Source organism: Coenobita brevimanus, chromosome 78, assembly GCF_032717465.1.
Source record: "Coenobita brevimanus isolate Jiangsu-jjx chromosome 78, ASM3271746v2, whole genome shotgun sequence".
Lineage (NCBI taxonomy): Eukaryota > Metazoa > Arthropoda > Malacostraca > Decapoda > Coenobitidae > Coenobita > Coenobita brevimanus.
In genome coordinates, this window is record NC_137031.1 from 34,764,310 (window position 1) to 34,787,750 (window position 23,441).

A 23,441-nucleotide genomic window follows, 5' to 3' on the forward strand; every position below is an offset into this window, starting at 1 on the left:
GATGGAAGGGCTGGAGGTGATGTCTAATCCCATTCACTGTGAGGAAATACTTCTTTATTCTCGGTGTTGCCAGACGATTTTATTCAGCTGAAGAGAGCGCCCAAATGGTGATGGGGATAATGAACGACTGTATCTAACCCCTCGTTTTCGAAAAAACTCAAACTGAATAAAATAATCTGGAGGTGGCTAGACTAGAAAAACGATCGAAATCAGCGGTTTAAAGGAAATACAAGAAATTAGGCATGTAAATGAGAATATTGGAGGGAAAGAAAACTGTAGTGAGATAGGAAGATGATAAATAGGTAACTAAGTCTGGACTCCCTTCCCATCCTTTCACTTGACCTGCGCTGACCTTTTCCATCGGGGGGAGAGAGAGAGAGAGAGAGAGAGAGAGAGAGAGAGGACGTGCATGGAAGATAGTATAGAAAAAGGAACAAGAGGATAGGGAAATAAAAGAAAGTCAGCGAGGAAGAAACTAAGAGAGAAGAATGGAGGATGACGAAATGTTGAAAAATGTAGGTTGGGAGGGAAGGCGACGGTACTGGAGGAGGAGGAAGAGGAGAGGGGAATGTCATCTTTGTGGTTACTCATTCGGAACAGATTTCTCTCTCTCTCTCTCTCTCTCTCTCTCTCTCTCACACACACACACACACACACACACACACACACACACACACACACACACACACACACACACACACACACACACACACACACACACGACCATTAATATTAAAATTTTGGGAGTCACTGCTTCTCATAACCTATTTTCGCCACAGTTGAAGGAGGCACCAAGGATACAAATAGTACACTGTTAACCCTTGCATACGTGAGCACGGACTTATAATGTAATGAAAAGGCTTGGTTTTGCCACTCACTGGACATGGTGCTCAGTTTTGGTGGCACATTAACCCGTTACTGTGTGAAATTGTTGGCGTGGGAGTATGCAATTTTGGAATATTAAGGGCAACTGCAAAAGTCCGCCCGCCTTTCCTGCCTCTGTCCTCGGTGGAGTCCTAGGCGCTTGAATGAGACGTAGTGGAGGAAGGTGCATATTATCACCCAACAATGGATGATAATGTGCGCCTCAGTTCATCGCTTAGCACTCAAGTGTCTGTAAATCCAGTGATGCGAGAGGCAGGAGAGGTGAACGGACTGCACTAACATCCTACCTTTCACCTCCTTACTCATAATGGCGAAGCTCATAGGCCCAGACTTTTGCCCTCTCTCCTGTACCTATTGAATATGCACACTGAACGGTTAAAATTATTATTTTTAAGTTTCTGTGTTTAGTGGAGTTGCAGTATAAATTTCGTCCATCGCAGCGTCGTAAAAAAGAAAACTGTTGGACTGCCTACTTTTGATATTATTGTTGCCACTACCAGGCGATTTTATTTTGGGTGAGTGACTGAGTGGTGGTTGAGGGCAAGTGGTGATGGTGTTGGGGAGAGTTTGTGGTGTGGGAAGGCAAGATAGCTGTGAGAGAAGACGGACCTATGCTGTGGGTGAAAGTATTTAGAGTGATTAATATTTAGGGTCGGGAAGTCTTACTATTTCCTGCAATCATCGAAGAGAGGCAGGAGGGGGAGGAACCGGAAGGGGAGGAGGTGATGAGGGGAAGGGAGGCAGGGGCGGAGGGAAAGAGAAGAGTAAAATAGGATGCAGAGAAGACGAGAGAGATGGTGGCTGAGGGAAATTTCAGAATGATATGAAAACAGTAAAGGGAACGAAACGGAGCTGAATCATTAATGGATGGGAAAAAAGGGAGAATTTCCTAAGAAGAGTATATAAAAAAGAAATAGAGAAAAAAGTGAGGAAGATGTAACAAAGGGAGGGCACAGAGAGGAGAGAGGGGAGCGAGGAGACAGTGAGAGGGTGAAGAAGAGGGAGACGATCACTTCACACGAAAGGAGGCAGATTAGTCTTGGTTGATGTCTAAGGAAATTATCAGGAACATGGTGGCTTCTTCTCTTCAGGCTATAATCTACCTGGGAGGGGTTGGAGGCTGGAATACTGTCAAACTGTGTTCTGTTGGTGAAGGAGAATGTGAGGTAAAAATATAAGCAATGTGTGTGATTTTATCTTATTGTATATTTTAAGTTTGTGTCAAGATCCTAATGCCCCGTCATCTTTTACTACTTAGTCATGCATTCCCTTAGATTTATCAATGCTTTTGATGTACACAGCTTCTTCTGGTAACTGATTCCGTAAGTGAGTGAGTGTGTGTGTGTGTGTGTGTGTGTGTGTGTGTGTGTGTGTGTGTGTGTGTGTGTGTGTGTGTGTGTGTGTGTGTGTGTGTGTGTGTGTGTGTGTGTGTGTGTGTGTGTGTGTGTGGATAAGCTTACACAGACTTATCAAAGGTTAGCATGTATAAAAGTAAATAGGTATATATGGTAGGTTAGTAGGCAGATACAGAATTAGCTGGGTGGGCTGATAGGAATGTAGACCCGTAAAGCAGACGTGTAGCTTAAGTATTAAGGACTTGATATACAGTAGATGAACAGGCAGGCAGATCCGTTATAGGAGTTACAAAAGTGCAGAACACGAGAAAAGATGATTAGTGCAGTAAACCGGATAACCCACCGCACTCCGACCAGCCGACACTGGCAGAAAAAGTGAGAAGGAACACCTGGCATGGAAACTTTAGAGGACAGGGGAAAATGAAATATATCCTACAGCAGTGGAACCTAAATAGAAAAATTGCATTATTGTTCAGAGTGGTTTGGTGACTGGAGCGAAGTAGGAAGGCAGATCTCATATTACTAGGTAGATAAGCATTTAGACGAGTGAACCAAGTGGTAGATAGGTAAGACTAATTGTAAGCTTCAGGGTAGAAGGATATATAGGCAGGTAGATAGGAACGCTTAAGGATAGATATGTATGGTTAATAGGTTGTTAGTAGGTGGATGGGTCCGTTGTTTGCAGGTTGTTTGCAGATTGACAGTAAGGGTTTGTTGTTAGTTGGTAGATTGGTAGGTGGACTAGTGGGTTGGTGGCAGGTAGGTAGGTCGGTAGGAAGGCTGTTAGGTTTGGCAGTAGGCAAGTAGGTTTGTAGGCAGGCAGGTTGGTAGGTAGTAGGTAAGAAGGTAGTTAGACTGGTAGGTTGTTAATAGGCTGGTAGGCTGGTAGGCAGGCTGATAGGTTGGTAGTAGGTAGCTGGGACGGTAGCGTATTGTAAGTGTGGTGTGGGTTTCAGTGTTAAAGTTAGGCGGAGTGTAGCCAGGGGTGGCAGAACCGGAAGTTAGGCAAGTAGGAAGGGAGACAGGGTTAGGTAGCCATGGCCAGAGGGGGAAGGGATGGATAGGCGTGCAGAGAGGGAGGCAGATGTAGGCATGAAGGGAGGAAGGCATAGATGGATGGACATGAAGGGAAGGAAACAGGGATTGGTTGGCATTGAGGGAGGCAGGCAGGAATGGCTTGACATTGAGGAAGGGAGACAGGAATGAGTTGGCATTGAGAAAGGGAGGCACGAATGAGTTGGAATTGAGGGAGGGAGGCAGGAATGAATTGGAATTGAGGGAGGGAAACAGGAATGGGTTGGCATTGAGGGAGGGAGACAGGAATGAGTTGGCATTGAGGAAGGGAGGCACGAATGAGTTGGAATTGAGGGAGGGAGGCAGGAATGAATTGGAATTGAGGGAGGGAAACAGGAATGGGTTGGCATTGAGGGAGGGAGACAGGAATGGGTTGGCATTGAGGGAGGGAGGGAGGAAGGAAGGGAGGTAGACAGAAATTATTGGCATTGAGGGAGGGAGGGAGGGAGACAGGGATGGGTTAGCATTGAGGGAGGGTGGCAGGGATGGATTGGCATTGAGGGAGGGAGACAGAATGTGGCCATAATATTTGAAGCATGTACTTGATCAGGAATGGCTCAAAGATTTTTTCAGGTAGCAGAAACAAATGTATGAGAATAACTGAAAGAGGACAAGCAGTATTCAACGCTTTCTCAGACCTGGCAGAATGTGGTGTTTTTAGGAAAGCAGTTACTGCATGTAAAACACATAGGTGAGTCGGTGGAGATGGAAGTAAAGAAATGGCACCAGTATTGTTCATCATTCTAGCATGCAGTAGTTTGAGCGAAAAGTCTAGCTTCGTCAGAGAGGAAGCAGTAACAGAGAAGTAGGAGTGGAAGTGAGGAGAGACAAATATACAACTGAGAAAACTAAGAGCTAGTTAACTAAAAGATTTGAAGAAGATAAATGTGTAAGAGTTTACTGTTTTTATTTAGTTATTTATGTTATGTATATTTTCACGACAGTTTTTGAGTGTCAGTTGGCAAATATTTGATCATTTCATTTAAGTTAGTAAAGGGAAAAGGAAAGGAAAAATTAAGATGAGGTGAAGAGCAATGGAGAGGAAGGAGGCCAGACGTTAGGCTGAAGTGTCAGCAGAGATTAAAGTGTATTTTGAAGATAAGGCACTGGAAAGGGAACAGGGCGATAGGAGAGAGGGACAGGAAAAGTAAAGGGAAATACACCACAAAGGAGGAGAACAACGGAAAGGATGGAGAGAGGAGAAAGAGGAAATATATGAACTGAGTATATTCTAGGAGGAGCGTTACAAGTAACCGAGTAACAAAAGAGGAAGAACAGCTCAAACAGAAGTGCAAAGCAGAGAGGAAAGATGTGGCTCAAAGAGGATAAGAAATATGTAAACAAGACTACCCGACATCTGTGAGCCAGGTAGACTGTACTAACACTGGTAGATGAAACCTTGACTATGATTCATCCTTGATGACTGAATGCTGTAGGGTTAAGTGAACTCAGGTTGTTACTAAACAACTTTTATTAATAACCCTTCCTTCTACAACCAATACTTTCTGAGATTTGATTTTTCTACACAGACACACAGATATATTTCGTACAAAAATAGTGACAATTGACTTCGTCTACCTGACTCAACTTTTCCATCTACAATCAGTACTTTCTGAGATTTGAGTTTTCGACACAGGCGCACACAGATACATTTCGTCCAAAAATAATGACCATCGACTTCGTCTACCTGGTGCAACAGTCTGAACCTAATTTGCATTGCAGAGAAAATGAAAAACCAATGCAGTCTCCTGGCAACGGGTGAAAAGGAGAACTTGAACGAAATGGAAGTCAAATAAGAGAGAGAGAGAGAGAGAGAGAGAGAGAGAGAGAGAGAGAGAGAGAGAGAGAGAGTACATATGATAGTAGAAAAGAAAGATCGCAGAAAAGTGTGGGAGGGGAGGGGTGTGGGAGGGGGTCGAGGATGAGGTAAGAGAGCCAACCCAAACCTCACCACAACCATCTGTGAGTACCCAGGAACACTGACCCAAACACCACCAAAAAAACAGTACCCCCGTCCATCTCCTCCTCACACACACACACACGCTTATCACCCTCATGTTCGGCTTCATATTACCATTTGATACACTTCGTTTGGGAATATTGTGAGAGCTGTGCTATTTAAGCTGCGGTAATAAAGGGACCCGGAATGTAAACAAAGAGTAATGTCGGGCCCGCAATATGGCAACAGCGAGTGAGTGGCAGTGTTGACGATAATTTGTTTCGTATTTAATTATCCTCGGAAGCAGTCTTTTAAATTTTCATAAACTTACCTAGGCTGAACGATTATTTCGTGTTCTTACACTGTACAAAGCTTTGAGAAGTTATGCCGTTGAACTCCTCTTCAGTAATGGTTCAGAGTACCAAATACTGTAGGCCTCCCCATCCTTCCACCCCACTGCCGCATATCCCCTCCCAAATCCTGACAGTCCCACGACCACCACATGTCCCTGTCTCCCCTTCCCTCCCATACACTCCCCTCCCGAACACGTCTCCCATATACTCCCTCCTCTACACCTTTCCATAACAACTCACCCAAACCTTACTCCGGTCCTGTCGTCTCGTACGCCAGCTACAATTTCCCTCCCAGGCCTCCTCCTCCCTCGTAACTTCATTCCCCTCTGCTTGTCATCCCTGACTCACCTCTGTTACCCCCATTCCTTCTTTTGTCACTCAATGCTTCAACCTTCCACTCGTCCTGCCTCTCTCTGCCTCTCCCTCAATATTACTCCCCCTCCCCGTCACCCTCCTACTCTGCCTCTTCTTCATTATCACCCCCCCCCCTTCCTTTACTATTCCTCCATTGCCTCTTCCCTCCTTATCACTCCTATCCCTATCACTTCCCCTCCCCAGTCACCCACTTCTTATCACTCCTTTCCCCATCACCTTTCCACCTGCCTCCCCTCCATATCACTCTCCTCCCCATCACCTTCCCTCCTCATTATCTCTCCCCATGACTCTCCCTCCCTGCCTCCCCTTCATTATTACCTCCCTCCCCAGCTACTCCCAGTTTATCACTCCCCTCATACCTTGATCACTCCCCTCTCTGCCACCTTCCGTACTCCTCTTACCACTTACCTCCTGCCCTTATTACCCCTTCCCGTCCCTCCTCCCTCCTTTTTCACTTATCAGCCCGACACCTTCCTACCCTTTCTCTTCTTATTATTTTTTTTCCCTTACATCATTCATCTCATTCCTCCCCCCCATGTGTTACTTTTTCCCCCCATTTCTGCCCACCCTTTCCTTCCCTGTAACTCGTCTCCCCTACATCTCTAATCCTCCATTCCCCTCAGTGTCCCCAACCCAACACTGTTGCTGCCATAGCTATGGAAACAGTGGATGATTCTTCCTGCTCCTCCACTGTGCCCTTGAATTTCTCTCTCTCTCTCTCTCTCTCTCTCTCTCTCTCTCTCTCTCTCTCTCTCTCTCTCTCTCTCTCTCATCTTTTCTTTGATGTCTTCTCCCCTGCCATTTAACTCATTGCCTCTCCCATCCGTTAGGTCCTTCTGTTAACCTGATTTTTCATATACTGTATTTCCGTATATTCATATCCATCACGAGAGAGAGAGAGAGAGAGAGAGAGAGAGAGAGAAGGGAAGTGAGAGGGGGGAGACCGCTCGTGCGGGCTGCTGTACATCTGTCCTTCCCTGACCCACCCTCCTCCCTCCTTACCAGTCGCTTCCTCCCTCCCTTGATAGTTCATCCCTCTTCCTCCCTGTGACCCTCCCCTCGGACTCTTATTCTGCAGGCATTCTTTCCTGATGGCCGGTGTTTCTCCATTCCCAGGATTCACGGTTCCATATAACTCGAAGCATACTGTGTACATATTCACATTTTATCCACATTTGTGCAGACCTTTCCCCCCCCCCTCTCTCTCTCTCTCTCTCTCTCTCTCTCTCGTGAATTATGGACGAAGTTGCTAAATGGAATGGAGGTAAATAATTCTTCACCCTTTTGCTCTTTACAGGATTAACGGAACTCGCTTTTAAGTCCGACGTGCAAATTTGTGTAGCGAGAATACATTCCCCGACACATTAAATTTTGTTGTTTACGATATTTTGGGATTTTCAGCATGGATAAGTGGAATCTGGTATTGTGATTCACTGGTGTCTGTAATCCTAGTTTTCACTGCTGTAGGGTATGCACAGTTCGTCGGATACCTTGCCAAATCAGGCAAATACGCAGTTCTGTGAGCGTATTGATTAGCGCTGTTGCGTTTGCCTGGCGGTGAAAACGCAAAAATGGACTAGGGAGGAGAAGGGAAGGGAAGGATCTTTTAGAAGTGAATGAAAACCAGCCCCCTTCCCCATTATGATTGTTTCCGCTTGTCCCCCTTGTCCCCTCCCCCATCCCACCTTCTTCCTCCCCCGGCGCGGCTCGTCCATCCCCCCCTGCCTTCCTCCCTTCCAGCATTTCGGGAGGGAGGGATACGGGAGGGGGAGGGAGCGAACAGCTGCCTTCCTTCCCGTCAGCTCGCTGCTCAAGGCTCAGTTTCTAGTCACACGTTGCGTGGGGAGGTTATGCTCTTCGTGTCTCCCCTCCCTCGGGCTCCTTAGCTGGCCACACTCGAAAGACTTGGGATTTTTGTTAATATCAGCGTGCCTTAGCTCTGGAGGGAGAAATGCAGTCGTGTGCTGGAACATAAAAGAAAATACCGCTTTATAAACCCAAGGACCAGTTCAGCGGGAAAGTTGAAGTGGTGTTTGAAAACCGAAGCGAAGCAGCACGCATCCATTTTTCGCAGTGTCAGTGAAAGTGCTCCCTTGTCTTCGGTCTTCATTTCATCGCTTCCTCGGTAGCTACAGTGGAGGTGCATGTTAGGGAGTGTCCGAGATCGAGACCTGCCCGCCAGCCACTGTGATGCCGGCACTGTGTTTTGAGGAGTACGCCGCAGAGCCCACAGTTACTTGCGTCACCGCGGGGCCCATATTCAAGAAGATGAAAGTCCTCAAGAAGTTCAAGAGACGCATGGGCTTAGGTTAGTAATTAGAAGCCGTCAGTTACAGTTTTTAATGTGTGCATTCACGGCACTTTTTTTTTTTTTTTTTTTTTTTTACAAATCTTTACAATTACCTGAACTATTTCTTTAAAATGAATTAAATTACCTGTAGTGTGTCAAAAATGCCCCCTCCCAGCTTCAAATAATTCCCTATACATTTATGGTTATTTCCCACATTGCTTTTATTATGACACTGACAGCTCATTATTAAGAGGCAGTGGCACGCGGCAGGTAGTTAATTTATAGACTACCCTACAAGTTCTAATTTGGGACGTGAAAAAACTGAAGTGCTAGTGTTGTCACCAGATGGGAGTGACTGTAGGTGGTGCTGTGGTGTGGCGAGGCGGGGGACAGTTGTGTGGTCAGGGGAGATAACAGTGGTGTGGTGGCGGTGGATAGGAAGAGGGATGGGTTACAAGGGGAGGGCAGGGGACTGTGAGGATAGTGTGCTTGACTGGTAGGTCCCTGACCTGAAGCGTGAGAGTAAACAGTACTCTGTAATTTCGGTATTGCCTTACTGTGCAGCTGTCTTTCGTAAAAGGAAGTATACAGCCTGTATTGTAAATTCCTGTTACACCGTTATGAGAATATGTATACTTAATTACTGTGGTTCACAGTGATGCGCCATGGTCTTCCGTAGGACATGTCGTTGCATTGTGAAATGTATCAAGAGGTTCAGTGAACGTTTGGTAGGCAATATCTTTGTCACTATACAGTTAGGGGAAAGTAAAGTGAACCATTAGGATTATTTTCAGCCTTTGTGTGTGTGTGTGTGTGTGTGTGTGTGTGTGTGTGGATAGTTGTGGACGTTTCATTTTCTATATGTGCATTATGCTTTCTAAATATCGTGCATGAGTCATTCAGTGTATCGAGGAAGATATAAGCAGGGGATGATTCGGGGAAGTTGTACCTTTGGCAGATGTTAGTAAGAGGCGGGAATTTGTATGAAAATCAAAGCAGTAGCTTGAGGCTTATGTCTGATCTTAGATACTCGTACTGTATATGAGTTGGTATTAGTGGTGGGGGTGAGAGGTGGGTGGGGCCTTAAAATTAGAAGTCTTAAGAATATAGGTTGTAAGGTTGTCTGAATGAGAAAAATTACTGTCTGTTGAAAGGAAGGTGCGAGAGCAGTTGGTGGGTTGTGGTTGGAGGGAAGGGTGGTGGATGGGGCGGGAAGGGTGAACAGGGTGGTGGCGTCTGCGGCACGGGCGACTGTGCCTCACATCCGGTAACCAACTTCCGCTCACTCCGCCGTGCTGGGGGAAGAGGCAACTGGAAAGGAAACAGAGGTATTAGGTGGCCAGGGGAAAAATTTCCAACGAAAGAGGTGTTTGATTGTTAAGATAATAAACCTTGAATGGACATGGGGCTGTGAACTTATTTAATCAGTCCATTTACCATTCTTTAAATATGTGAGAACATAAACTACTACTTATTGTATTGGTATACAGTTTAGCTATGATCAAAAATATTCCACGACATAGGGCTTGGCTACGTAGCACTAATTTTAGTGATCACATAGGTATCTGGTAATTATATATTATACGGTACATAATTATACTGTACTAGCATAAGCAGAATAGATACAGTAGATGCATCGGGGAGCATTGTGGCTTACGGCGGTTTATATAGTTAAATTTGTTGAGTGGCAAGATCAGTGTCTGGAAATGTCTTGGTTTGTGGAGTTCACTGGGGCGGAAAGTTCATTGTCGGAGCGGGTAGGTGGCGGCGGAAAGGTGGCTGGGGGAGTTAGATTGAGGAACCTCAGTACAAGCTCCCCGAACCCTGTGAATGGACTCTGACCGGCCGTGAAACTCCATTTCCTTAACTGCTTCTCTGAGGGACGCCAAGCGGTGGGGGGGAGCCATTAAACCAGCGCTAGTAATGGCCAGCCAGCCTCACTCCCATTAGTGCCCCCTTACAAGTTTCACCCCACTAATTTTGACTTTTTTTTTTTTTCCCCTTTATTACGTTACTACTAGTTTACGGTTCAAATTCAGTCATATTGGTATCGGCATTTCGCGCTAGATGTGAATACAGTAATTTACTTGTTGGGTTTCCTCTTTACCTGGACATCGTTGCGCCCCGAAAGTTAGTGGCGAGTCACGATGTTATACTTGAACATTATATTATATTATTCGAAACGAATGAAGGTGATCATGGATTTTGTGAAGAATGGCTCGGCAGTGATTTACTTATGTAGTAACTAGGCGTGATTAGTAATGAACAGGTGTCCCGTCGTCTCTTACGTATGCGGTACATTCCAGGCATTTTATTATGCTTGTGCTTTGGGGAGGAGGAAAGATGCGTAGGTATTAGCGCCCCTGAGCGTAACTGGAGGCCCGGACGCGTAGGTGGAATTGCCCGTAATATGTGGAAAGATTTAAGAGGCAAGGAGGTAGGAGCGGCCTTAAGAGTGTGCCCTTGTTTGCAGTACATTTTCGTACTTCCATACCTGTTTCATAGCACGCGTGTGTTTGAGCGTGGTTGTCAGTAATAGGTTGCCCACGGATTGGGTCTTGCCCTTCGTGTTCCAAGGTGTCAATACTTGGTAGCTAATTTTGTTTTAGTGGCTGTTTGGAGTTATTCAGTATTTGTGACGTTTTTCCATGGACCTCCGATCTGGAATTGAAAAGTTGCATGAAGTCATTCATTGGCAGCTGTAGTTTTCTGATCGTACGAATTCACATCTGCTGCAATACACCTTCTTTCTTTTAGCTACCTTCTTCCACTTCCTCAGCTTGACTGACATTGCAAGTTACCTTTGGCGTCATTCTTCATATATCTGCTCAGTTTTGTCCTTTATCAAGGTTGGCTTACCTGTTCTACTCCATTTAACAGGCTGTATCTCTCGTAGCTAGCTTCATTTATCAGGTAGCCATCCCATCGCATGATTGCCGTATATTTGCAGACACGTCTCCCGTCTGGTAGTACTTCCATTTTTGCAGTTTTCCCCTCTGCATACTTTCTGCAGCATCGTTCACGAATTAAGGAAAATCAGAGATTGACAAAATCTTTCCCCTTGAAGCATCAGTATTTCGCTAGCAAGATTTTTTTTATAGCCACAAATATATGATATGTTTAGCAGTAAACTTTACATTGGTAATAGCATACCTCGCACTCTCCACAACAGTCACACTCCCTGCGTGACACTCGACAACCCAGCCCTGCAGCAACAAAGGTGCTCTCTGCACGAGCGACCATCAGCTGACCCTTTCTCTTGACCTGGTTTTGGTGGTGGCTTCGTGGGTTGTTGCTGTGACCTATCGTGAGTGCGGGGCGTGGGAGCCTCGCCACCCTCCCCAACGCCCGCCCCGCTGCTCCCTGCCAGACTTAAACGTAATGTTCATAATATTATACTTGTCAAAGGGAAGTTTCCGTGTCAGAATTGGTATCGAGTAGTACATTTAAGTGGATGATAATTAAGTAACTTCTGCATATTAACTGGAGGGTTGTGTTTTGATACTTGTTACAACAAAGCAGTTTGATGCCTTGTAAGGTGCAAGGATAAGGCTGAAAAGTATATTCTAATGATGGCTGGGATCAGAGTGCAAGGATATGGTGGAAAAGACAATAAAATACTGGTCATGATATTTCCTGCAGGAAAACTTTCCTTATGTTTTTTTTAACAGCTCCCTTTTTCACTCCATCACATCTATTTCTGGGCATGTTGGCGTCAGATTTGCTATGCATGTACCGTACTGTAGCCTCATGGTCGTGATATCTGGAGATATCTTTGTTAGGTTTCAGTTATTCCCTTTCAAGTTCTTTCAGAGCCCAGAGTTTAGCGAAAAATGTAGGCAAATAACATCCCAAATTAGGCGCAAAAGAATAGGAAAAAGAATTGCGGCACAGGAAAATGTCTTGCGGTAATTTAAAGCTGGCAAGTTTCATCATTTGTTATGGAAAGTATGTTTAGGTAGGCTGTGTACCATTGAATAATGTATTCCAGGGTTGTTTGTCATAAGCCCTATACTTAAAGGTGTACGGTACGTAGGAGGACTACTGGGCCTTGAAAGCAGGCTGTGAAGCCTATGCCCAGAGTCGGTCACATAAAAAAAAAAAAAAAAAAAAAAACTTCACTGTTTTTAATTTCTTAATTGGAAATGAAGTACAGGGGAATATTGTTACTGTATTAGAATGGTTGTGTGATGTTTTACTTTAGTGGACACATTTAGATTACTGTGTGTGTAGCATGTACTGCAGACAGTTGGTGCACTTTTGCTCTTGTGACAGTCATGGACAGTCATCTTTTCATACATCAGCTGTAGTTTTGAACTAATGTACTGGTATCAAAGTTCAAGTTAACTTGAGTCCCATGAATTGGTGTAGCAAGATCTCTTTGGGATTGAACAGCATAGAGACAGTGTAGAGGAGAGAAGAAAAATTGCACAGACTGGTAGTAGAATATCCATCCATCCATCATCCAATCCTACATTGCCCTACGAGGAGTGTTGGAGCCCGGGGCTAGGCAGTTGGTCCCGACATTTACGATGAGAGTGAAGGTAGTAGAATATATTGATAATTTTCTATACCATATACAGTACTAATTGATCTTTTCTCTTTCAGCTGGACGTGGATCAGGGTCGACCAATCTACCACCACTGACCTTCCACCAAGTGTGTGGCGACAACGTCAGAATCTCCAATGATGGCAAGGTGGCGCGCAGAGCTGAGAGTTTCTGTAAGGGCATTGCATTCTCAAACAGGCCAATCAAGGTTGGGGAACGGGTGTGCCTACGACTGCTTGAAGTTTCCACAAACTGGTCGGGTGTCATTCGTTTTGGATTCACCTCCCAGGACCCAGCTGGCCTTCGTGATGCCCTACCCAAGTATGCATGTCCAGACCTAACTAACAAACCAGGCTACTGGGCCAAAGCTCTCAGCGAACGCTTTGCTGTGCAGGGTAGCATCCTCTTCTATTATGTGGATTCTACGGGGGATGTTCATTTTGGTATCAATGGCGAGGAACGGGGGCTGTTCTTTGGGGGTGTAGACACACGTTCACAGCTCTGGGGACTCCTGGATGTGTATGGCAACAGTACAGCTGTGGAGTTCCTTGACCCCCTTGCACAACTTAACAACAGAGTGAGAATTGTCAATGACCTCAGTCCTGGGTCATCAGCAGCCAGTTCCCGTGTTTTACCTCAGGCTCAATTGCCAGCACCCCAGCAAGCTCCAAAGCAAACCTCACAACAAACAGCACAGCCACCCCGACCAGATGCAGGAGTTGAGAGGCTGCAGCCTTCACTTGCCCAGCTAGCCCTCACCCCAAGAGCACCAGATACTCTGCCACTAGTTCATCATGCCCATACTGCCTTCACTCCATTACCATTCCATCGTGTACGGGGCCGCAATGTACGCATGAATAATGATCGAACAGTAGCAGCACGCACAGAAACTGAATATTCTCACGGTTATGTATTTACAGCACGACCTCTGCGACCAGGAGAGTGCCTAGTGGTGCAAGTGCTCCACACAGAAGCAATGTATGTTGGCGCCTTGGCATTTGGTTTGACAGCAGCCAATCCAGCGGGGCTAGAGCCATCAGACCTACCTGAAGACTGTGACCTGCTACTGGATCGGCCAGAGTACTGGGTGGTAAGCAAGGATGTTGCTGCCTCACCACAGCCTGGAGATGAGCTGGCCTTTGCCCTGTCTCATCATGGGGAGGTAACCTTCTCACGAAATGGTGCTGCACCACAGGTCTTCATGCATGTGGATCATACATTGCAGCTTTGGGCATTCTTTGATGTGTATGGCAACACCAGCAAGATACGTACCCTTGGCATCACCCATGAACCACCACCACAGCATCCGTTTACTCAGAGTGGTGAGTAGGTCTACTCTTGTTTGATAATTCAAGTCATGTTTGTGGATTGAATACTCTAGTAAATACGTCTCTTTAATATTCATAATTACTATGTTTTTTATCCAGGCCTTTTCATTCTAATGACTTCATGGCATGATGTGCTCATAGCATTTGAGTTCAGTACTTGTAAATATGAGATGCTGTGGTTCTTGTATTAATTTAAATGACTTTAAGATGGATAAGAAAATGGACATCTGGAGATATGCATATATTTTACTCCCATTTCATTGCTCAGTCCATTATTATTTTAAAGTTTGAACTTTTGTCACATCCAGTTGAAACCAGAGTATTAGGGACTGCTTTGTGTAATATTAAAGATAATCATAACATTCATTGAAGCTGTGTATACAAAGATCTTAGGAAGGCTGTAAGGGTAGTGTTTTTAATGATGTGATTAGAATGTTGGAACTACTGTGATTAGTGAAAAATGACAGGTTTGCATTAAAAGCATTTATATTCCAACAGGACTAGGAACACCATTTGCTTTCCCTGGTGAATGAAGAATATAGTGTTGTACAGTTAGCATCACTGTTGTGGACACTGTACCACAGTAAGTGGCCCAGCTTTGCACATAGGCTACTATGCATTGAGTGCTCTATCCTAATGATTTTCTAGATTGTAGGTCTGTCACCTACCCCCCCCCCTCTCATTAATAATGTATTTTGAAAGCAGGTCTTGATCACTGGGCAACTTTTTATTTAAAATTTCACACACACAGTAGGCCAATGGTAAGGGCCCAATCCAGATTTTTTATTTTTAAAGTTCATTCTAGTGAAAAACCTACCAAAATGAGATCATGTTATCCATCCATCATCCAATCCTATGTTGCCCCATGAGGAGCATAGGAGCCTGGGGCTAGGCAGTTGGTCCTGACATTCCATTAAATATATATGTTTTTTCATTATATATATATATATATATATAATATATTTAACTGAAATAATTTAGCTGCCATGCTGTATTGTTAAAGTAACGATGCCTTCAATTTGCAGGGTCCAGTTCTCCACCACGCCGACCTGATCCAGCCACTCGACCTGTCCACTCTCACCTTTCACGAGCATCTCCTCTGGTGGTGAGCCTTCCACCAAGCCCTCCTTCTTCTCCTGCAACTCATGGCCTTCCAACTCCTGCCCCAGCCCCGGTTCCAGCACCACGTGAGACTGCAAGTGGTCATGGCACAATGTCATCAGTCTACAGTGGTGCATACATGGAGCCTGTGTCAGCCTCTTCCACCCTCACATCCATGGGAGAGTTACCCCCAGGTCCCTCTCATCATGAATGTACTGTGTGTTATGAGAAACCAGTTGACTCAGTGCTTTACATGTGTGGCCATATGTGCATGTGCTATGAATGTGCTCTGCAGCAGTGGCGAGGGAGAGGGGGCGGCCAGTGCCCAATCTGCCGTGCTGTCATCAGAGATGTGATACGCACCTACCGGTCGTGACGGGAACCCCCCTCTGAGGGGCCCACCAGTGATACCTGCTCATACCAAAGGTGTTAAGAATGCTTGGGCGTCGGCCAGGGCTTCTAGTCTCACCCTGCCGCACATACTTGTTATGTGCCACGCCAGAATGTCTGTGTGAATGCCTGGGTCAGTCTGTTTGTGACCGTTTAGATCTGTTTGGATGTTTGTGTCTGGTTGTTAGGATTTATGGTGTAAAGTTGTTGTCTGTGTGTACATAGTGTGGCCGGGGCACAGTCACCCCCCCGTCCCGCCACCTGCCCCTCCCCACCCCACAGTCTGTACATAACCTCACTAAGTTATGGGCATTGACCCTTCTTTATAAACCCTGTCATTGTTTTTATACTATGGGTAACTTGTGAATAAATTGTTTTATATTTCTCATTAATCATACTCCTGTGAACACTATACCATTCATTCATTACCATTTAGATAAATAAAAAATCAGATATCTCATGCTTTTTTTCTTTATATACAAATACCATTTGTGTAATTACACAAAATTGGTACTGGGTGTACCATATGTTGTAAGATGTACTGTAATGTAGCTTGCAGATAGCAGTGTAAGTGTTGGACAGCAGGAATGTGTAAAAGTTTGAATTGGCTTGTTAGCTACTCTGCTAGAAGAATGTTTTGGAATGAAGGACTGTGGCACTGGAAAATAATGAATTTTATTATTAGGTGAATCAATCACATCCATAGAGTTGCGCATAATTATTCTTGTAAATGAGTAAAAAGAACAGTACAGTATTACAATGTGACCTAAACCAACATCCTGATGTTTATGGGTTTCATTATCATATATAATGTACAGAGCATATATATATATATATATATATATATATATATATATATATATATATCAGTATATATATATATATATATATCAGTATATATAATATATATATATATATATATATATATATATATATATATATATATATATATATATATCAGTATATATATATATATATATATATATATATATATATATATATATATATATATATTGTAAAATCATCAATGACGCCTTGTTTCCTCTTAAAATGCCTGGATAGGGCATGATTGTGACAAAGTGCCACTAGCTAGGGTACCATATTCTTACACTTCTTTATCACTCTCTCAAGCATTCTTCTGCCTACTCTTCATTGTATTGTTCCACTCTTTTTAACACATGAGGTCTGTCCTCTGTCACTTTCACACTTTTTTTTTTTTTTTTTTTTGGCATCTTATGTACTTTCTTTGTAAATATCCGTAACATCTCCAGTGATCCCTCTTTATCCACTCAACAGCTGCATATTTCCATTCCATGATGCCCATAAATTTGACTGTTTCTTAAATCCTCCATCTTCTCTATGCCTACAGCTGTTCTAAGAAAGGTCATCTCAGCAGCTTGCAACCTAGATAGCTCTGTCACTCTGCTCAGGTTTCACTCCCAAACGAGTGCATCGGCAATAAATCTCCCAGGGCTTTCTTAATCTCCATGCTAACTCTCCTGTCCTTCAAAATACAGCCAAGCTTTCCAACTACCCTTCTTCCATGAAGTGCTGTCTCTAATAACTCGATCTCCATTTTGGCATATTTACACGATACAACTCCCAGATACTTCAAAACAGTCTACCTCCTAGAGTGTCTCACCTCCTATATGTCCTGTATGAACCCTGCAAATCACTGAATTTCTTGTCTCTGCTTAGTACTGTTTGCCCTAATCTGCACTGCCATATTGTTTTCTTTCACTTACCTTTAGAGCATTATACCTGTCGTCAGATTCAGTGGTAATTTCTTGGCCAGGATCTTATCAAAGTCATTCACTACCTTTTACAAATGACTCTCACTTCTGCCATCAAAACTGCATTATCAGCATACAAGCAGGTTACGAGACATCATTCATTGCCATTTCACTTCAGTTTTGCTCCTGTACCTTCTGTCCTTTTCATTTCAGTGGCTACTCCATCCATATATGCATTGAACTACTGAGGTTACATAGTACATCTGTAGTGTTTCTGTTTATCGTTCTTGTACTGATCACTAATCTTTCCTGTGTACTAATCAGTGTGCTGTCTGGCTTCTTTTATCATCTATTTTTCTGCATCCTATATTCCTGCATCCGTCTTTCTCACACACTTTTCTGAAGAATGTTTATCCATGTCTCCTTTTTCTCCTTCAAGGCAGCACTAGTATCACTCTTAATTCATTCATTCATTCATCCAATCCTACGTTGCCCCGTGAGGAGCGCAGGAGTCCGGGCTAGGCAAGTTGGTCTTGACATTTAAGATGGGAGTGACCAGCCTCACTCATCCCTTAGTGGCATTCTATGAGCAATGAACCCCAACCACCTCATGGATATAAACCTTCACTGGCTGAATGCGACTGGAGCGCCGTAATTACCCACTAAACCACCAGGCGCCAAAATTTGGTTATATGGTTACCACCCTGCGTAGTAAATGGTTTCCTGGTGTACAGGAAACCTTTTGGCTTTCACTCAGTTTAGAGTCACCCACAGGCAGAAGGAAGAGGGAAGAATGAAGGAAAGAACAACAGAAGAGGGAGTGTAAAGTCACCCGTAGGCAGAAGGACGAGGAAAGAATGAAGGACAGTGACACGATGGAAGGAAAGAAGGATGGAGGAGAGGAAAGGGCAGACACCAGAGAGCAGCATAACATAGAGTGAGTGGAAGGTGAATGCCCCATCTCTTACCTTTTCACTTTTTTTTTTTTCCCCTCACATACTGCTTCTTTCATGCCCTTTTCACAACTTTCAACATTTCCTTTATCTCTCTCTTCTCATTTGGTTCCACACTCAAATTTTATATTGTCACAACTTCATCCTAAATCTTTTAGCATTTTTTTTTTTTCATATTCATGACCCTTGTCCTCACTTCCAGTACTGGTTCATTTCTTTTGTACTGTATTTCCATTTAATTCTGACTTGCCAGTACCGCAAAGTTATCTGAACCTGGCAATCTGGACCCTATCTCACTGCTGTTCCTCCATCACTTCCCCACTCTGACTTCCTCATGGCTGAGATTAAAATTTCTTCAGTTGATGTATTTTCTGCCATCACTGGCCTCAGTACTAACAAGGCATATCGGCCTGATGGGGTCCCTCCTGTTGTTCTCAAGAAATGTGCTTCTGTGCTTACACCCTGCCTAGGCAAACTCTTTCGCCTTTGTCTGTCAACTTGTACCTTTCCTTCTTGCTGGAAGTTTGCTCTCATTCAGCCAGTCCCAAAGAAGGGTGACCACTCCCAACCCTCCAACTATCGTCCAATTGCAAAAGTTTTCGAGTCAATTCTCAATAGAAAAATTTTAAGGCATCTTTCCTATCACAAACTTCTTTCCGATGTCAGTACGGGTTCCGTCAGGGACGCTCCACTGGCGATCTTCTCGCCTACCTTTCAGACTCCTGGTCATCCTCCTTTCGGGGACTTTGGCAAAAGCTTTGCCATTGCACTTGACATCTCAAAGGCTTTCGATCGAGTCTGGCATAAATCTTTAATTTCCAAACTGCCCTCCTACGGTTTCTATCCTTCTATCTGTGCCTTCATCGCTAGCTTCCCTTCTGGTCGTTCTATAGCCGCTGTTGCAGACGGCCATCGTTCGTCTCCTAGATCTATCAACAGTGGTGTTCCTCAGGGCTCTGTCCTATCACCAACTCTCTTCCTTTTATTCATCATTGATCTTCTAAGCTGTACATCTAACCCTATCCACTCATACGCTGATGACTCCACCCTTCACCTTTCCATTCGGTTCCCGCAACGCCCATCTCAACACTTTCTTCAACAAACAAGGGATGAGGCTATGGCACACCTAATGTCTGACTTGGCTCGTATCTCTGACTGGGGTAAAAATAATATGGTTGTTTTTAATGCATCAAAGACTCAGTTCTTACACCTGTCAACCCGACAAAATCTTCCACAGGTATACCCACTAATGTTTAATAATATTCAGCTTAATCCTGCATCATCCTTGAACATGCTTGGGGTTTCATTTACTCGGGACTTATCCTGGAAAGAGCATATTACATCTCTTGTAAAATATGCTTCCAAGAGATTGCGTGTGCTAAGCCGACTCCGCTCTTTCTTTACCCCTGCACAATTGTTGACTCTATACAGGGGTTTTATCCGCCCCTGTGTGGAGTACAACTCCCATGTGTGGGGAGGCTTCCCACATACAGCTTTTCTCAATAGGGTGGAGTCAAAGGCTTTTCGTCTCATTAACTCTCCTCCTCTTACTGACTCCCTTCAACCTCTGTCTCTTCGCCGCACTGTTGCATCTTTATCTCTTTTCTATCGCTACTTTAATGGTCACTGCTCCTCTGAACTGTCTGCTTGCATTCCTCCACCTCTACGTCGGGCGCGTAGCACCCGTCTGGCAGCAAACTCTCATCTCTTTTCTGTCCAACTCTCTAATGCAAGAATTAACCGTTACTCCAAGTCTTTCATTTATGCAACAGGTCAGCTCTGGAACTGTCTCCCTCTGTCTGTATTTCCTGCTGTCTATGATCTCCAGTCTTTCAAACGCAGTGTGTCCAGGGATCTCAAAATGATCGGATCTTGAATTTGGTTCTCTATTGTATTTTGTTTTTCTCTTGGAGGGAACTATTACTGCGGGCTCATGGCCTTTGGTTCCTTCTTCCTCGCATAAAAAAAACAAAAAAAACATGCAGGTGGAAAAAGAGGGATGATGATGATGATGATGATGATTTTAACTCAAAGTATTTTGTTACAGACAGCTATGGATGGTAATTTGAAATTTATTAGAGAACATTGCAGACTTAATCCCGTAAGGAGTGGCCACAAACAAATCGTCTCCATGTCGCCCTGTCCCCAGCCATTTCACCCCTCTCTCATATACCTCTCCACTCCATCCCTCCATCTCATCCTCGGCTTCCCCCTCCCAACCTCCCCCTCACCTCGCTCTCATATACTTCCCTCGTTAGTCTCTCGTTCTCAATCCTCTCCACATGGCCAAACCACCTCAGTGTATTTCTCCAAACGCTTTCTATCACATCCACACCACAATGCTTCATCACTTCCTCATTTGTCAGCTCTCTCTCCATGTAACTCCACATGCTTCTTTCATATAACTCATTTCTACTGCTCTCACTCTTGACTTTTGTTCTTCCTACAAGATCCAAGCGTCACTTCCATACTTTAGAGTTGGTATCACAATACTATCATGCAGCGACTTTTTTACTTCCATGCTCACTTCCCTGTTTCTTATCATTATTTTCAAAGAACCAAAGACCTTTCTTCCTTGTTGTACCCTTTCAAGCACTTCATCCTTCAAACTTTCATCCTTACTCACCACACCACCCAAGTACTTAAATGCACTCACATTCTCCATTTCCTCATCATCCAACCTCACTGTACATTCAGTGACTTCATTTCTCTCGAAGACCATAACTTTACTTCTCCCTACGTTCACCTTTAGATTCTTTTTCTTACAGTCTCCCAAACTCATTCGCTAAGCCTTGCATTTCCCCTTCGACGTCACTTAACAATACAGCATCATCTGCAAATTACAGCACAGGAAGTTTCCAAAAGCTGACCTCTCTCATTGGGGCTGCTCCAACTTCCACTGCCCTACTTCGTACCTCATTTATAATTCCATCCATATAGAGATTCAACACCCACGGAGACATGACACATCCCGTTTCAGCCCAACTCAGAAAAATGCACCCAGTTCGCCATTCACACTCACTGCAGCCTTAGCACCCTCATACGTACACTTCACAGCATTCAGCAAATTACCATTTAATCCATTTATTCTTGATTTTTTCCACATTCCTTGCCTATCCACTCTGCCATGCGCTTTCTCTAAATTCATGAAGGCCGCATACAACTTGGATGGCCTTTGAAAGGCCGTTTCTTGCTATAGGCGAAGTATGCGGTTGCCTAGGGCCCCCGATGCCACTAGGGGGCCCCCAGGCTGCCAATATTAGCTTTTTAAGAAATTAAAATATGTGAAAAGTGACTCGAGGTTGTGGTGCTTGGCTATTTCTTGGCTGTCTTGGCTTTTGTTCGCGCCTTTTCGTCTGGCATCCCTGGTCTAAGACAGGGGCCCCCAAACAGCATTCTGCCTAGGGCCCCCAAAAGGCTAGAAACGGCCCTGGGCCTTTCTGTCATTCCTCAGCCTGTTTCTCCAACATCCCTGTTGGATCACTGACTAGAGGCAGACCAAACAGTTGTTTCTGAAAAGGCAATGGGATTTGGTCATTATCTCTCCAGAAAAGCAATGGATTGTGGAGAAGCAGTTTAAAATACGGCTTTGAGGTCAAAAGATTAGAATGCTATATGATACAGGAAGCTGAGATACTGAAAAACGATAATGGCATAAGACATATTATGTACTAGTACATTACTACACCCTCCCAGCCATCCTTTCAGTGCCTCCTAAAACAGCGTCTCTCTCTCTCTCTCTCTCTCTCTCTCTCTCTCTCTCTCTCTCTCTCTCTCTCTCTCTCTCTCTTTCACACACACATTACAACATTATAATTCTAAACAGAAAACTTAAAAAGACAAACCCGTAAAACTCTTGAGTGACAAGAGAATATTTTATCAGTGATATATAAAACTGCATTCATACTGGATTCTTTGACTTTTTTTTATATTAGTAGGTACTGAGTTTGACTATAAAGTATTCAAATAACGTTCTCTAGGATTTATTCTTCCAAACAAGATGTCTGCATTCATTGCTTCTTTATTCGTGTAATGACCTCAGCAACAGTCATGAGTCATAATCTCCCGTAAGTTTTCAAAGTACAGTAGTGATGGCTCTCTGGAAGAGAATCAACATTATGATCTCCGGCAGAGGGTAGCTAACACCTCCATTCTGCCCTGAAGTTCGTGTTCGAGACCAGGAACATCTGTTAGGATTGGTCGATAGGCAAAATAGAAAATAAATGTATGCCATTCCTGAAGAAGCCAGTCTTGGCGAAACGTTCAAATAAACTGACTCCTAACTGCACTCTGTGCCATCCTCATCGATGATATAAACCACTACCCTAAACCTTTCGGCATAACAGTATAAACGTGAACTGGATGAGTAAGGTAGTTACTGTACGGGCTACTGAGTTAAGGGTTTCAGTGATGGAGAATCAATAGGGATAGGTGGACTGCCAGCAGCAGTGGAAGGATACGTGTAATGAATAACAGTTGTACGTATGTGCCCAAACAGAGGGCAGAGAGTCAGTAGGGCTGGATGTGATAAGGTCAGCATGTATAAAGGCGGGATCTCTGCCAGAGAGCTAGAGAGGAAAAGTGTTGAACGAATCCTTTGGAGCAAGGCAGTCATATCGGGGGCATAAGTGCACCAGACCCGGTCGAAGTGGGTGGCAGATATTGGGAGAAAAACTTTTTTTTTTTTTTTTCTTTTATTAAGTTTTTTTTATTCACCATTCAGTACAAGTCCCAACACTCTGGGAAACACTGTAGGCTATCCCTGAAGGCCAAGCAGGGAATGGTGCATGAAAGCAAAAGAAAATCGGTACCTTAGGGCATAGAAAATACAAGTGCTCGTGGGCCCTTCGAGCCCTTCGCACTTGCTCCTGCGGAGGGCTCTCGCGTTTATGTGCTGTTCTAGTGTACGCACACACACACACATACATACACACACACACACACACACACACACACACACACACACACACACACACACACACACACACACGACTACTGCTATAGTATATTAGATAGAAGTAATTATCACTACAAGCACAATAATGAACAAAGACATACAATGGCACATATATGGTACAAAGTTGTTACAGTAATTATCATTACATGTTTTGAGATG

General features: G+C 44.1%; 1 protein-coding gene across 2 annotated transcripts in view; it reads left to right on the forward strand.

Annotated features, from left to right (window-relative positions):
• neur (E3 ubiquitin-protein ligase neur) overlaps positions 1-16,061 on the forward strand; it is a 165,225-nt gene extending 149,164 nt beyond the window's left edge. The window contains exons 1-3 of one of the 2 annotated variants that reach the window (XM_080279483.1): positions 7,835-8,289; positions 12,880-14,142; positions 15,174-16,061. In XM_080279483.1, the coding sequence (XP_080135609.1) occupies positions 8,172-8,289; positions 12,880-14,142; positions 15,174-15,625 (1,833 nt within the window). In that variant the 5' untranslated portion in view covers positions 7,835-8,171 and the 3' untranslated portion in view covers positions 15,626-16,061. Of the gene's footprint in view, positions 1-7,834; positions 8,290-12,879; positions 14,143-15,173 lie in introns of those variants that run through there. The other variant, XM_080279484.1, reaches the window with a different exon arrangement.
• Positions 16,062-23,441: the final 7,380 nt, after the last annotated feature.